The 16,385-nt window shown below is 36.5% G+C and overlaps 5 protein-coding genes across 5 annotated transcripts; 3 read left to right on the top strand and 2 right to left on the bottom strand.

The window, feature by feature from the left end:
* Window positions 1-69: 69 nt before the first annotated feature.
* Window positions 70-3,149, bottom strand: DFA_10051 (UPF0027 family protein; the record flags this gene model as incomplete). Its single annotated transcript, XM_004351889.1, has 3 exons — window positions 70-1,500; window positions 2,289-2,313; window positions 3,091-3,149. The coding sequence occupies 3 exons, from the start codon at window positions 3,147-3,149 to the stop codon at window positions 70-72; spliced, it is 1,515 nt and encodes a 504-aa protein (XP_004351941.1).
* A 974-nt stretch (window positions 3,150-4,123) lies between these two features.
* Window positions 4,124-6,772, top strand: DFA_10050 (homeobox transcription factor; the record flags this gene model as incomplete). The annotated part of the gene is made up of 3 exons (XM_004351888.1): window positions 4,124-4,802; window positions 5,227-6,360; window positions 6,393-6,772. 3 exons carry the CDS (start codon window positions 4,124-4,126, stop codon window positions 6,770-6,772), a joined length of 2,193 nt encoding a protein of 730 aa, XP_004351940.1.
* Window positions 6,773-7,238: 466 nt separating this feature from the next.
* DFA_10049 (histidine kinase) lies at window positions 7,239-8,207 on the top strand (the record flags this gene model as incomplete). Its single annotated transcript, XM_004351887.1, has 1 exon — window positions 7,239-8,207. A coding segment is annotated over one exon (969 nt), but the record flags the coding sequence as incomplete, so codon positions are not given.
* Window positions 8,208-8,290: 83 nt separating this feature from the next.
* On the bottom strand, window positions 8,291-10,142 carry DFA_10048 (uncharacterized protein; the record flags this gene model as incomplete). The annotated part of the gene is made up of 5 exons (XM_004351886.1): window positions 8,291-8,614; window positions 8,692-9,406; window positions 9,486-9,630; window positions 9,728-9,974; window positions 10,008-10,142. The coding sequence occupies 5 exons, from the start codon at window positions 10,140-10,142 to the stop codon at window positions 8,291-8,293; spliced, it is 1,566 nt and encodes a 521-aa protein (XP_004351938.1).
* Window positions 10,143-11,437: 1,295 nt separating this feature from the next.
* On the top strand, window positions 11,438-16,276 carry ugt52 (sterol glucosyltransferase; the record flags this gene model as incomplete). Its single annotated transcript, XM_004351885.1, has 4 exons — window positions 11,438-12,604; window positions 12,677-12,884; window positions 12,967-14,036; window positions 14,123-16,276. The coding sequence occupies 4 exons, from the start codon at window positions 11,438-11,440 to the stop codon at window positions 16,274-16,276; spliced, it is 4,599 nt and encodes a 1,532-aa protein (XP_004351937.1).
* Window positions 16,277-16,385: the final 109 nt, after the last annotated feature.

Genomic DNA, 16,385 nt, shown 5'->3' with positions numbered 1-16,385 from the left:
GTTTATTTTTACATTGTATTATTTTTATTTTTATTTTATTTTTATTTTATTTTTATTTTATTATTAATTTTAACCTTTAATTACACCAATTGGTCGTAATCTAAATGATTTTTGAGAAATACCAGCAGTATGACAAGTTTCAATGACTTGATCGACGTCTTTATAGGATTCTGGAGCTTCTTCCATGATTAATTTTGGTGATGCGATACGGATACTGATACCCTTGTTTTTGAGAGAGTCGAGTACGTCTTGGTATGATAGATTGTTACGTGATTTGTTTCGCGAGCAAGATCTACCTGCTCCATGACATGTGCTGCCAAATGTCTCCCTCATGCCGGTTTCAGTACCGGTCAAGACGTAGCTGTGTGTGCCCATAGTACCACCAATGAGGACTGGTTGGCCTGTGAACTGGTAGTCTACGGGGATGAGGGGGTGGTGTGGTCCAAATGCACGTGTGGCACCCTTTCGATGGACCAATAATTTTTTGGGACGTCCATCAACCATGTGTTCCTCAAATTTGGCGATATTGTGTGATACGTCGTAAATGACGTGCATGTCGAGGTCGTCGGGTGAGGCGTTGAATGCCTTGGCAAAGGTCTGACGTGCTAAAAAGGTCATACTTTGTCGATTGACCCATGCAAAGTTGGCGGCTGCTGCCATACCTGCCAAATAATCTTTACCCTCTTGTGAGGAGATATGAGCGCATGCCAACTGTTTGTCATTGAGATGAATCTTGTCACGTGCCATAGCCTTTTCCATCGAGGTTAATGAATCGGTTGCAACCTGATGGCCGAGCCCTCTGCTGCCGCTATGGATCATCACGCACACTTGTCCGAGTCTGTCAACACCCATTTTCTTGGCTGCACCCTTATCGTATATCTCATCGACCACTTGCACCTCGAGGTAGTGGTTGCCGGCACCCAAAGTGCCCAATTGCGGGAGTCCACGCTTTTTGGCACGCTCGCTCACCTTGGACGGGTCGGCATTAAGCATACGCCCATACTCTTCACAGTGCTCCTTGTCCTCGACCCACGCATACCCCTCGCGCAACGACCAGTCCAATCCCAACTCGAGTGCGGCATCTAGCGCCTTGCTACCCATTGGAATGACACCCTTGGATCCGACACCCACGGGAATATGGTCAAACAACGATTGACACAACTGCTCCTTGATCGGATCAATATCCTTTTCCATGAGATTAGTACGTAGCAAACGTACACCACAATTAATATCAAAGCCTACGCCACCGGGTGACACGACCGACCTGGGGTCATCCACATCAAATGCAGCCACGTTTCCAATCGAAAATCCATAGCCACTATGAATATCTGGCATACCCAAACTATGACCAACAATACCTGGCAAACTGGCTACATTGGCAATTTGTTTAACAGCCGGTAAAAATCCTCCACTTCCACCTGCCCCCTGTTTAGAGTATTGTTCCAATTCTTCAAATACCAATGATTTAATACTATCATTTACATATATCATACCATCTACCTAAAGGTAATAAAATTGATTAGAAAATTAATAATCATGTTGATGGGATGTGTTTAATTAATCAAAAAAATGGAATGGTGGGTAGAGAGAGTAGAGTAGTAAAGTGGAATAGATTGTGTGTTGTGTTGTGTTTGATTGAAAAATATCTATCTGCTGCCAAGCAAACGACAAAAGAGATGATATAGATAGGGGAGGGATAGTTGGTTGATCAGTCAGTCGGTCGGTCGGTCGGTCAAATAATAATCTCTAACCACACCCACTACCCACAACCATCCGTCTACCCACATGTATGATGTTGCTTTGGTTTGTTGTTGTGTTTTGTGTTTTGTGTTGTTTGCTTTGTTGTTTGTTGCACTGTGTGTGAAATAGTAGACTATAACAAAACCAACAAACTCTACTCTACTCTACTCTCGAGGTGACTTGACTATGTTTTGGTTTGGTTTGATTTGAATTGAAATTGATTATCATACATTCATATTGGGAACGAACCCCTTTTTGATTCGATATCTAACACTATCTATCTTCTCAATAAATCGTTTATCATCTTCAAAGCTTCTTGACATTTTGTTATTGTTGTTGGTTGTTGGTTTTTGGTTGTTGGTGGGTTATAATCTATCTTGATTGTTGTCAGTTCCTTTCTTCTTCTTTGTTTCTTTCTTATTCTCTCTCTCTCAATCGTTTTCACAATTAATAATCTCTTATTATATTATAAATTTATCTCTTCCTTGCTTTCGTTCGCTCTAACTTCTTCTTCTTCTTCTTCTTCTTCTTTAAACTACTATTATTACAATTACTGTACTACTACTACTACTACTATTCTACTATTGAATGATAGATTAAATTAGATTATATATATGTTTATAAGTAAGATCAAATATAATTAAATAATAATAATAATAATAGAGAAACATCAGATGATTTCAACTGAGTTTATCACAACAATTTCCAAAGTTCCAAAAAAGGAGAAAAACTCATGAATGGATTATAATGAATGGATCATTATAATATATTGAATAATATTTAAAATTCCAAACTCAAGAGAGAAAGTTGAAGTTCTATCTTGTCGACAACAGCAGCAGAAAAGGTTAGGTTAGAGTTCATAGTTTTCATGGGTATATATATATGTCTTTTTTGATTGGTGGAAATTGAATTCACATGGTCAATATATAAAAAAAAAAAACTTGAACAAACCAAAGAGAGAGCTTTTTGGTGTTCTGACAAACCCTACTAGTCTGCCTTTGCACCACCCGTCTTTGACCTTATTCCTAGATTTAATAGGATATCACTCTGTACACTCAAACAAAGGCAGGTGGTGTTGTCGTCGAACACGACAGGGATAGGAGGGTTGGGAGGGGGGTGGTGGTTTAAATTTAGTAATAGAGTAGTGTTTGTTGTTTGTTTTATAGATAATAATAATAATAATAATTATAATTATATACAAGTACAAGCAGTTGTACTACCTCCCTCCCCCTCTCACTCTTTCTCACTCACTCTCCATTATATCTCCCTTGGTTCATTTCTCTTCTCTTCTTCTGTCCACAAATACAATATATATATTTTAAATTTCCTTATTATTACTAATTAATATACATTGGAATACACAGACTGACAGACAGACAGACGAGACTGACCGACCTGCCGACACTCATACTATTCCAACAAAATCTATGATTATGATTTTATAATCATCAATCTCTTTTTACTACCAATCATATTCTCTCTTTCTCTTTTCTCTCTTGTCTTATTATTATTATTATCTCTGTCTCTATCATCATTGATTGATTGGGCAAAAAAATAGATTAAATTAAATTTTAGAAAAAAAGAGAGTAAGTGTTTCTGCTGCTGCTGCTGAAGTAGACCAACAACAAATTAAATCTCATCGATAGAGATGCTCTTTTCATTCATCCAATTCATCATCCTCTATTCATGGGTTAGATCGTCAGCAAGATCCAACAACCCTTCCCATTAATGTGAATTGGGGGTATAATTGATGAATGAATGAAAAACAACCCCCCCCCCCCCCCCCCTACATCACCCAACATGAACTATGTTTTAACATTAACCCCCCAACTCTGTTTTATTTTTAATTACAACACCTCCTACACCCTATCCTACCTTATCCTCCTACAGCAAGCACTGCTACTACTATTAGACTAAATAATAATAATAATAATAATTACTACATCAAGACAACACCAACTTTTTCATTATATCCATTTTGATCATAACATAACAACAATCCAATATCTATCTAGCCATCCTCGGTTATTGTTGTTGTTATTATCGTTGATCCAATCCAATTAAAATTGTTGTCTTTTTTTCAAACAGAGATATATTATATTGTATATCTAAATTCATATTCATATTTATATTTGTACAACTAGTTATAGTAGTTTGTAATATTATAGTAATAATAATCATTATATAGTTAGTTAGTTAGTAATAATAATAATAATAGTTTAGATTGTAATCCTACCAGAGAGTTCATTCTCCTGTGTATCGTTATATTATATTATATCCAATCATCACATATTATATTATATTATATACACATAGTTAGGTTTTTAGTTCCAACACATATAAAATATTTGATTTGATGAATATCTCAAATCATTATACAACAATGCCATTCAAGAGAAATGTGAACGGCATCGAAGATGTAGGTGGAGGTGGTAATGGTAGATCTTTAGGAGGAAATGAGACTGGTACTGGAACAAGAGTCGGAGTTGGAGTTGGATTCGGATTTCAACAACAACAACAACAATCATATAATCAATTTCAACAACAACAGGAAAGTAGTAGTAGTAGCCATCACCATCATAGATTACTTAGATCAGCAACCAATTCATCAATCAATTCATTGTTACCAGCCAAACCAACACAAATAATGAATTTCTATAATGATCAAGGCGACGGAGACTATGATCCATATCACCAAGATTTGATCCAATTACCAGAGTCTCCTGATCGTAGATCTGACTATAATAATAATAATAACAACAACTATAATGATACTTCTTCTTCAGCTGCAATGAACGGATTATATCCGGATATGGCTAATTACGGCTCACTTCTTCCTTCTCAACCAACACAAAATAATTATAACTCACCACTGATTTCCAAAGGATCATCCAATCAATATCACCAACAAGATACAACAACAACAACCTACAAACAACAAACCAACTCTCCGACGTCAGCCCTTATCATGCCCAATATTAAAAAGTGTCTATCCAACTCTTACAATTCCCTCCAAAAGATATTCCAAACCTCGCCTACCCCAACAACATCGTCCGAAAAAGGTAAATCCCCCACCCCCCAACCCATGTGTTTTTTTTTCGATCTTCAAATCTCACCATCAACCCCCTCCACCAATCAATTTTTGTTGTTACCCTTTGGCTAGCCCCCAACAAACAAAGGAGGAGGAGGGTATATTATGCTTGTTTAAACATTACGTATTTTTCTTTATCTTGGCCAAAAAATTAATAGTTGATTTGAACAAACCTTAACCCTAGGTTCAAAGAGGGTGAATCGAATGAATGATGGAAACTAGCCAACAGTTTAAAAAAAGATGACAGAGATTAGCATAGGGAATGCATTCACAATTCCATCATTCATTATTGTCTTTCTATTTTATTTTTAAAACAACCAAACATCCTTGTATTAACATTACATAACATTTTATTTATTTATTTAATTTCCATTCAAAAGTTTATTTTGAAACAGATAATTTATATATGTATAGAAATGATGATTCAATATTGAATAATATGATTCCAAGCTTAAAAACAACTACTACCACCACTCAAATTACAACGACTACAACTACTCAATATATAGGTGGTAAACAGCAGCAGGATCCTTTCAGTGGTGGTGGTGGCATATCCGAAAATAATAATAATAATAATAATATTGGTCTAAGAAAAAGAAACAAAATACAAATTCCAAGTCATATGACTGGCCATGATGATGATGTTGATAATAATGATAATGATAATAATGATCTACTAGATGATGATCAATATCATGATGATTTAATGACATATTCTCAACAACAACAACAACAACAACATCAACCAATAATGTACAGCAATAATAACAATAACAATAATAATAATATATATGATAATAATAGTGATATGGATGATAATATATCATTACCAAGTTCATCATCATTTTCACCAATGGATTCACCAGTATCGACACCAATATCAGATACATTGTCAATGTATAGTAACCATAGTAATGGTGGAATGTTGTCTGCAACAGCTACAACGGCATCACTACTTTCTCCAACCTCTTCATCGTCAACCCCACCTTCAACAGTGTCACCAACCTTTTTAAAGAATGGAGTAGTTAGTTTCCCATCACCATGTTTTAAAACGATCGTTCCTTCTCCAACTACTTCTACCTCTAGTACTACTACCACTTCAACGGTTCCCAACAACAACAACACTGTCATTACTGCCACCACCTCTTCATCATCTTCATCCTCTTCTTTATCATCTTCCACTTCTTCAACAAATAATATTATCAATAATAATATTAATAATATTGCAGCAGTTAATATTGCAGCGATTGCAGCAGCAGTTGTTACAGCAGCAGCATCAATAACATCTACTACAACGCCAATCGATTTCCATCACCGACCTGCTATGGTTAACCATCATACACCATCTCCTCCAACAACTACAACAAATAATATGAATAATACATATTCAGCCTTTGCTTCACCCACCCCATCATCTAATATGGGGTTGCCTCCCATCCCACCAAACGAAAATATCTTTGGACATCCACCTCAACAGTCTGCATGGGAGTATCACACGACGAGATTCGTTGCACTCTTTCACAACTTTTGCATGTATATTTTAAGAAACTCAAAGATTGAGCCGCAGGATGTGTACAGGGCCAAGCTGTGCATTGGCTTTTGTTTCACCATCTTTTCGTTTATCCCGTCGTGGATTATCTTTTTCTGGTTGAGTGGATTGCACGAGCCGGCCGTGATGGCCGTGTTGGCCATGCCCATGTCGGGTACATCACTGTGGGTGCTGACCCGCACGGGGTCGACTCACTACCCAGGCCACATCCTCTGCATCACACTGTGTTTTGCGTTGACAATGAACAGCTACTATACCGGTGGACACCAGTCTACGCTCAGACTGCTGATGAGTACCGTGCCCATCATCTCTGCGTTGGTGTGTGGTCGTCGCGCGTCGGTTCAGTGGTCGATGATTGTGCTCTTTATCCTCGTGTCCTTTTTCGTGTGTAACCTGCTCGGCTGGGAGTATGTTGACGGTATCCCATCCATCACTATTCGTAGTCACATGAACTTTATCATTGACGTCACTCTCATCCTCATCACGATGGCGTTTACACTGTGCTACCAATACTTTATCGATGAGGCGCATCGCGAGACCAAGCTTAAAAACGAGCAGCTGACCATCGCCAAGGATGCCGCCATCGAAGCGTACCAGGCACGTCAGGAATTCCTCGCCACAATGAGTCACGAGATTCGTACGCCCCTCAACGGCCTCATTGGCATGGCCACACTACTGCGCGACTCGCTGCTGCTGCCACCCGAGGAGAAGCAGATGGCCAAGAGCGTCAAGTCGTGCGGAGACATCCTCCTCAGACTCGTCAACGACATTCTCGATCTGTCCAAGCTCGAGGCCAACCAGATGGTCGTCGAGCGCACCCCATTTGACATCCGCGGCCTCACCACCGAGATTTGTCAGGTCCTCGAAGGCCAAGCCAAGGAAAAGGGCTTGGCACTCGACTGCGAGGTCAGCGCCAAGGTGCCACCCTACCTGTGCGGCGACACGGGTCGTATCCTCCAAGTGCTCATGAATCTCACGGGCAATGCCCTAAAGTTCACGTCGGACGGCAACGTGCGCATTCTCGTCGACATTATCGAGGATGAAGCCGAGAAGATCAGCTTCCGCCCGGGTGAGTATAATGTGTGTTTCCGCGTGCAAGACTCGGGCATTGGAGTACGTCCCGAGGCACACCACAAGATTTTCGAGGCGTTTGTGCAGGCTGATCCATCCGACTCGCGAAAGTATGGAGGTAGCGGGCTGGGTCTGTACCTATGCGCCAAGTTGGTCAAGCTGATGCAGGGTGAGATTGGTGTCTACAACAATCCCCACCAACACGGCGCCACCTTTTGGTTCATCTTGCCAATGCTCGCATCCACCGAGGCCGAGACGGTCATCCCGTCGGCACTGCAGTACGCACCCATCTCGCTCCCCAATGCCGCCGACTTTAACGCTGCTGACGGCTCCCCTCTATCAGCACCACTCCGAGTACTCGTCGCCGAGGACAATGTCATCAACCAACGTGTGGCAGTCAAGTTCCTCGAAAAGATCGGGTTCAAGGCCGACGTGGCATCTGACGGCAACCAAGTGCTGGCTATGCTCCAAGACCGCTCGTTTGACCTCATCTTTATGGACTTTCAAATGCCTGTTCTCGACGGGCTCCGTTGCTCCGTCCAAATTAGAGACCTCGAAAAACAAGGTGTATGGGCCGACCGTTACCCCATCTTTATCTGCGGTCTCACTGCCAACACCATGTCTACCGACAAGAAGCGTTGTTTTGATTCTGGAATGAACCATTTCATCTCTAAACCATTCCAAGTCGAACAATTACGAATCGCCATTCAAATGGCAATTGAGCATAAAAGACATCATACAATTAATTTAATTTAATCTAAAAAATGAAGAAGAATAAAATAAAACTAACCCCAGACTATAATATATTTTGTACATACAAATTTAAATATAAATTGTTTTTATACATCTGTATTAATATTATTATTATTACTGTTACTGTTATTATTTGAAGGGTTAAATTTGTTGGGAGGAATACTTGAATGTAAAAGATAGGCAATGAATAGCCAAAGTGAACAGACTTTGAAAATGTTGATCGTAGAGATATTTGAGATGTTGGAAAGTACGGCAACGACAAAAAAGTTTAATGGAACTCGGAAATAATTTAATATCGATGCTCTTGCAGACTCTGGTACTATCTTACTTCTAATCGATCCCATACATGGATAATACATTCCACAACAAACTTCAAATATTAAAAATGCTAAATAAATTAATTTTGAATTCTAAAAAAATTAAAAGAAAAAGAAAAGATATATTAATAATTTGTTATTTTGATTTTGTTATTTCTTTTTTTACATACAATAAAAATAAAAGGAATAATCATAGATCCAATTGAAACCAAGAAAATAAATTTAATTATTCTCTCGGATGGAAGCGAAAATAATTTATAAAGACTTGATCCAATCATAAAGCAAACCATAAATGATGCAAAAATGATACCAAATGGTAATTCGACAGTGTTGCTGGAATCATTTTCATCCAACTCTGATCTGATTGATTCTTGTAGGGTAGGAGTCCACATGAATACAAATGTATACATTGATGCTTCAAACAGCGATTGAATGAATCCAATTTTAATGATTGATCCATCTCTACGTAGTACTTGCCAAGAGTTGGCAAATGTACCTTCAAGAGAGACACTTGAATCGCCATAGTTTTCAGTCCACAATAAAAATACAAGTGCTGTTGCCAAAACCAACAGTGCCAATGCCCACATGAATGGTGAGACGAATCCCCATACACCGACAGAGTATGATGACCATATACCGGCAACAATCGCAACAATACCATTGAAAAGACTGGATTTATAAAAAGTCGAGTCCAAATATTCCTCTGGATAACCAAGACGATTGTGTTCAGACACCATCCAAGACTCAAATACAGAGAATAACAGCGATGTTGATATACCACCTGTAATTCTACCAAACAACAAAACATTAAAACTTGGTACCAACTTTGTTAAACAACTAATCGAATATAATATTCCAAAAATAATGGTCATAAATTTTCTTCCACTAAAGTAATAAAAAAAGGTTAGATTAAATATTATATTATATACATCCGTCTATCTATTTATCTATTTTGTATAGTTACTATTTATCAGTTATAGGACCAACAACTACACCAAAAATCATACTTGAAAGGAACCCTGAAACAAATAGGAATGCAATATCTGCTTTTAAAAATCCATAAGATTCGTATAATGCATATACATATGGTCCTTGTAACCAATCTGCAGCTATAAATATAAGAGAAGAGAAGAGAAAGAAAGATAGATAGATATGTTAGTCGTCGATGACGAGTAGTAATGAGATTTTAGATTAATGTCCTCATACCCATTGCCAATAAATAAATGACTAGATAGATTGTTTGAAATCGTTTAAATTGTTGTTCTTGTGGAGGTGCAAGAAGACTACCCTTTTTACTAGTGATACCTCCATTTGCAGCTGACCATATAGTTGGTTTTGATGCTTGTCTCTTGTAGATAAAGTATTGTAGTAGAGCACACACAATGATTAAAAAGGTTAATGTGTTTGTAAAGTTTAACATCGATTGATCGTCTTCTTCTTTGAAAAGGAGTCCCTATATGATGATCTTCTTTGACAAAGATGATACCTCTATGCTATGATAGTTATTAATAAACTCGAGAGATTGACGTCCATGGTGCATTGAGATTCTTTCAATTAAAAAAGGAATAGTTTTTTGAACAGTTGATCGACATTCATTATTATTATTATATTCAATATTCATTCTTATAATCAAACTTAGGTGATAGAGAAAGAAAGATAGATAGACAGAATATCTTATCTTTTTTTTTGAATAAAGTGATGTGAAGTGATGTGTGATGTGAATTTCATACAAAGGTTCAAACCTTTCATCATTCATCTCATCTGCACAGATTTATAATATTAGAAGAATTCTAACTAAATTAATTTAGTTTTAATTAGTTAGTTACCTAACCCTTTAAAATGTAAACTCTGAAGGTGCCAATCATCAGAAACATATCCACACGTCACAGAGCCGACTAATTAATTAAGGTATGTAATCACTCTTGGAAAACTGGTAAACCCCTTCTTCGCTCTCGCAATGATGACACACATCATCGTCAAATAATGAGCCGTTACATCAATTTAAATTTAATTTAATTACACCACAATGCAAAGTGTACTACAAAAAAGAGAAAGAGAGATAGATATAATTAATAATTAAGAACAAGAAGAGATAGATACACCAAAAACAATAATATTATTTACCAACCAAATTTATTTTTAATTCTTCTTCTCTGTTGTATGTATATCTTCTGTCCATCTGTTTGTCTATCTGTCTTTTTACAGCAAAATTGTACAATTTTAAAACAAAGTTTAGCTGTTATACATACACCAAACAATTAATACAAACAAACAGACACAGACAGACAGACAGATCTTAAAAAAAACTTTAGATTGACACATATAGATAATAACAACCCAACCCTCTTTTTTTTTAAACTTACCTGGTATATATATCATATCATATATATATAATGAACCATAATAACGTTGACAATGCCAACAATAGGCCGCCAAAACAAGACAAGATGGAATCCATTCAAACAGCAAAGTTACTACGACAGGTATGACATTAAAAAAACAAACAAATAACAAATATAAATAATAATAATAATAATATTAAAATGGAGAACAATGATAATGAGAGAATGAAAGTAAAAGTGAGAGTAATTTAAATTACTCTTTCTGTTATAATAATAATCAAAACTGTCACTGTCACTGTCAATAGAGTAGTAGAGCAAGGTAGATAGAGAGTAACTAGTTTTATAAAACTAGTTTTATCATGATTAGATTGGGATTTTTTATATTTTAAACATAATAATAATAATAATAATAATTAATTTAATCACCACCAACCAAACCAAACCAACCAACATACAATAAGAGTTTACGACTCTCCTCTCTACTACTATTCCTCTCTCTCTCTTTCTCTCTTTATCTATCTCTTTCATTTACTTTTTTTTTTTTTTACATATTTATTTTGTCAACTGTTGGAAAATGAATTCTACTACTACTACAACGACAACTACTACTTCATCGACACATAACCATGATAATAATAATAATACAACATTACTTGGCGATTATACAACACATAAAATACCATATGATTTAATATTTATATTTTTAATTGGGTCATTATCGATTCTAACATACTTTATCTATTGGCTTGTAACCTATCTATTGAATACACATCTTTGTGGCAATACTACCACCATGTACAAAAAAATACCTCAGATTTCTATCGATAGTTTGAGCTCGCTTTCAAAATCGGTCTTGCATTCCTCGAGCCAGTCCATCAATGATACCGACGACGATCTTTCCGATTATGTCTCCATCAATGAGAGTGTCTTGCATCACCATCAACAATTACAACAACAGAGAGAGGGTCATAGCCATAGTCATAGTCATGGTCATTCGTTGTCATCGTCGTCTTCGTCATCGACTACTACAACACACTTTAATATACCAAAATGTGTGTTTTTCGAACACCCTTCTGGTTCTGGAGTGGTTGCAGACGATGACCTAGAAAATGATCAACCCATCATTATTGACAATCAACCAGTTACCATTGAAGAACTAAAACAACGAGTTATCAAGGAACTAGCAGACAATGATCTATGGAAATCACCAGTAGATACTAGGATATTGGCATTGGTCGACTGCTCCTTACTACACAATCATCTCACCAATGCCAATTTAATCATTACTTCGACCAGTCTATGCTTTCTACCCACTGAACAGGTTCACAAGGGCCATGCTGTAGAGAGCTACCTACATATGAAAGCAAAGAGTGATTTCTTTTGGAAAAAGTATTGGTTTCATCTTAGTGGTGGGTCATTGTCGTGGTATAGATCAAGTGAACACAAAGAGATATACTATCCAAACGGATCGATACAATTAAAGAAAATTACCTCCATACAAAAACTACCAAGCGAAAGTGCGACCCGTCCATTTTGTCTTCAAATTGCCACCAATGCACAAATCTATCTTATCCAAGCCGACTCTGAAACACAACTAGATCAATGGTTTAGCGAAATTGTTCACATACAAAGAAATCTTACCATCTCTTTGTCTCTTTCCGATATTGTCACTATGCAAATGGAAAGTGATGCCGCCTTATTTTTTGATTCAATTTATATTACTTTAAAAAGAGGTGATAATGTAAGTGAGAAATAAGAAAATTAAAATTAATTATAAATTAATTTATTTATTCTTTTTTTTTTTTTTTTTTAGTTTATTATAACACCATCATCAAGACCAAATGAAATTTATAATTTATTATTATCAGCATGGGGAAAATCTAAAAAATTGGAATCTATTGATCAAAATACAAATATTAATAATAATCAAACATCAAATAATAATAATAATAATAATAATAGACAAACTATAGAATTTCAAAAAGTATTTAAATTGAATCAATTTGTAAATATTATTCTTGGTATGTAAATTTAAAATAATAATAATTATAACTTTTCAAAAAAAGATACTAATTATTTTTTATTTATTTTTTATTTATTTAGAAAAACCATGTATATTATTTAATGATATTGAAACATCATATGAAGGAGTAGTTTATGCAGCAGAGGATGGATTATATTTTAATTCAGATCATAATCAAAATGGATCGGTTGCATTGATCATTCCAGTGAATGATATCATTTCGATTCAAATCGATCCAGAATCTGATATCCCAGAGGCTATTAAAGTGGTGACTAAAGAATACGAAGCATACTATTTTGATTTGTTTGATGACCACGAATCATTTTATGAATCGATTGTCTCTATTTTTACTCAATTCAATCCAGCCATCAAATATGGAAAACAAGGAGAGGATTTTTTTATCAAACAACAACAAGTAATGAAATCAGAAGAGGAAGAGGAAAAGGAAAAGGAGAATGATAGTCGATGGTTCCATCTACCGGTTATTCCCATTTCAATTCCAAAGTCAATACCAACACGACTATTTAGATCAAAGTCATCACCAGCATCTGTATCTCCACCACTAAATACCACTCCTCCCAATGGTTCACCATTGAATTCCCAATCACCATCTATTCATTCCACCAACTCATCACCTGCACTCTCTCAACAATTGTCATCGTTAAATCTACATGATACGAGTCGAACGATTTTCATTCAAAAAGGGTCACCTCAAAACATCCAATCCGAACTCCACCAACTATTTCCTACACTTCCATTAAATGAAGCAGTCCAAATGTATCAATCGTGCACACTGCACTACGATCACATGACCAATGTATCCATTGAAGGACATATCTATGTAACAAAATCCTATGTTGCTTTTGCTCCAATCAACTCTCAATCATCTTCATCACTAACATCATCAACATCATTTAAATCTATAACACCATCTTCTTCACCTTTATCATCATCATCTTTTCATCTTTATAATCATAATCAAAATAATAATAATAATAATAATAATAGTAATAGTAACAAAGATAATAGTAGTCACAACAAGAAAAGATTAATGAAAGCTTTAATACCATTTGAAGATGTAGTTAGTATTAAAAAAGATAGAACCATATTTTTAAAACATTGTATTAAAATTATTACAAATGATCATAAAGTAAGAAAGATAAAAAAAAAAAAAAAAGAAAGATACACCAAATAATTAATTCTTCTTTTTTTTTTTTTATATTTTAATTTTTTAAGTGGATATTTGGATCATTAAATAATTTTTATAGTTTATATAAAATATTATTGGTAAATTGGACACCTATAAATGAAGGATTATTTACTCCATTGCAATCGAATCAAATTCGAGAAAAGTTTGGGTTACCAAGCGATGAACCATTGATTACTTGGTACAATTGCACAAATTTCAGAGGAGCTCAACTTAAATATGGAGTATTGTACATTACCAAACACTATTTGTGCTTTAGATCAAAACTTGGATTTAAAAAGAGAACCATCGTCGTTCCATTTTCAAGTATTGTAAGCATCAAGAAATACTCTGGTACCATCCTACCCAATGGCATCAAGATTACCACCACTCAACAAGATATCGACTTTGCATCATTTTTACATCGTGGTAGAGTCTATAGACAATTAATAGAATGTTGGAATGATAATAGAGGTACTCTACAAAAGTCTACAAACAATACAAGTATTAGTAATAATAGTAGTGGTAATAATAATGGTCAAAAGATTGGTGGTGGCGGAATTCCAAAATTAAATATTGATCGTATTCAAGTAACATCTGCTAGTACATCACCACTTGTTATTTCACCGACAGTTCAGTCACCAAGAACCAATTTAAATATTACTATTCTGACAATTGGTAGTCGTGGTGATATTCAACCCTTTATAGCATTGGCATTGACACTAAAGAATGCAGGTCATAATGTAGTGTTTGCGTCACATGAACTATATCGAAGTATCATTATCGATACTTATGGTTTGACGTTCAAGCCGTTGAGTGGTGATCCCAAAGAATTGATGGATTTGTGTGTAAGAAACGGTATATTTACGCCAAAGTTTATCAAAGAGGCATTGTCACGATTCAGACAGTTTATCGACGACTTGCTCAACAGCTGTTGGGAGGCTGCCCAGGGTGCCGACGCCCTCATTGCGACACCTGGCTGTTTTGCAGGCCCACATATTGCTGAAGCACTACAAATCCCCTTCTTTCACGCGTTTACAATGCCATTTACTCGCACGAGAATGTATCCCAATCCATTTGCACCGTTTGCTGCGAGTCAGTTGGGAGGTGTGTTTAATCTAGCGACACATATGATGATGGAGAAGATTCTGTGGCAGCCAATCAGCGGACAAATCAATTCATGGCGTGTAGAGAGATTGAAACTACCCGCTTGGAATTCGAGCGTGTCGATCAACGAGACATACCGTCTACCATACCTCTACTGCTTTAGCAAGTACTTGGTACCTAAACCAAGCGATTGGGGTAGCGAGATTTGCATCACTGGATATTGGTTCATGAACGAGACGAATATGCCCGAAGACAAGGACCACCCACCCTCGCAGGAATTGATCGATTTTATCGAGCGTGGAGACGCACCCGTGTATATTGGATTTGGTAGTATTGTCATTGAAGATCCCAACGAACTGTCACGTCTGTTACAAGAGGCTGTCAAATTGTCGGGTCGACGTGCCATTATATCACAGGGTTGGGGTGGACTGAATATCGACCAACAAGTTGGCAGTACCGCTGCAGACGCAGAGTTTGTACAAAAGAATATATTCCTCTTGAAACAACCGGTTGCCCATACTTGGTTGTTTGAAAAGATGAGTTTAGTCATCCACCATGGCGGTGCAGGTACAACTGCTGCAGGAATCTATGCTGGCAAACCATGTATTATCGTTCCCTTTTTCGGAGACCAATTCTTTTGGGGTGAACGTGTCCAAGATATGGGTATTGGTCAATCTCTGTCGAGCAAGACTCTATCGGCCAAATCATTGGCGTCGTCGATCAACGAATTGATTGACAGCAAGTCAGCACACATCCGTGTCAAAGAAATGGCCAATCACATCAGAAATGAAAAAGGACTCAAACAATCACTACAAGATTTCTATCGCTATCTCAATGTTGCCTATGTCCCACCCTCCAAAACACCTATGGGTTCAAAAACATCTTGTCGCCAATGCAAACAAGGGTTTGGACTGCTCAACCAAATGGTCAATCCACTCGTCCAAACAAAGTTCCATTGTCATTGTTGCGGTCAAGTGTTTTGTGATAAATGTACACTCAACAAAATACCTCTTCCAAAATTTAGAATCAATATCCCTGTTCGTGTTTGTGACACTTGCTATTCAAATCAATTCACATCAAACTCTAATAATATATAAATCAACATAATGGTGAAATTCAAACCATCAATTAAATATTTAACCATGGAAAAATATGGGGAGGGAGGGTAAGAGTTATGAATATTATAATCACCCTCCCTGGGGATGG

Source organism: Cavenderia fasciculata (genome assembly GCF_000203815.1).
Source record: "Cavenderia fasciculata unplaced genomic scaffold Scf_EU5ZYIE02H8LDV-5, whole genome shotgun sequence".
Taxonomy (NCBI): Eukaryota; Evosea; class Eumycetozoa; order Acytosteliales; family Cavenderiaceae; genus Cavenderia; species Cavenderia fasciculata.
The sequence above is the reverse complement of the archived record's forward strand: the minus strand, read 5'-3'. Positions and strand labels throughout refer to the sequence as shown.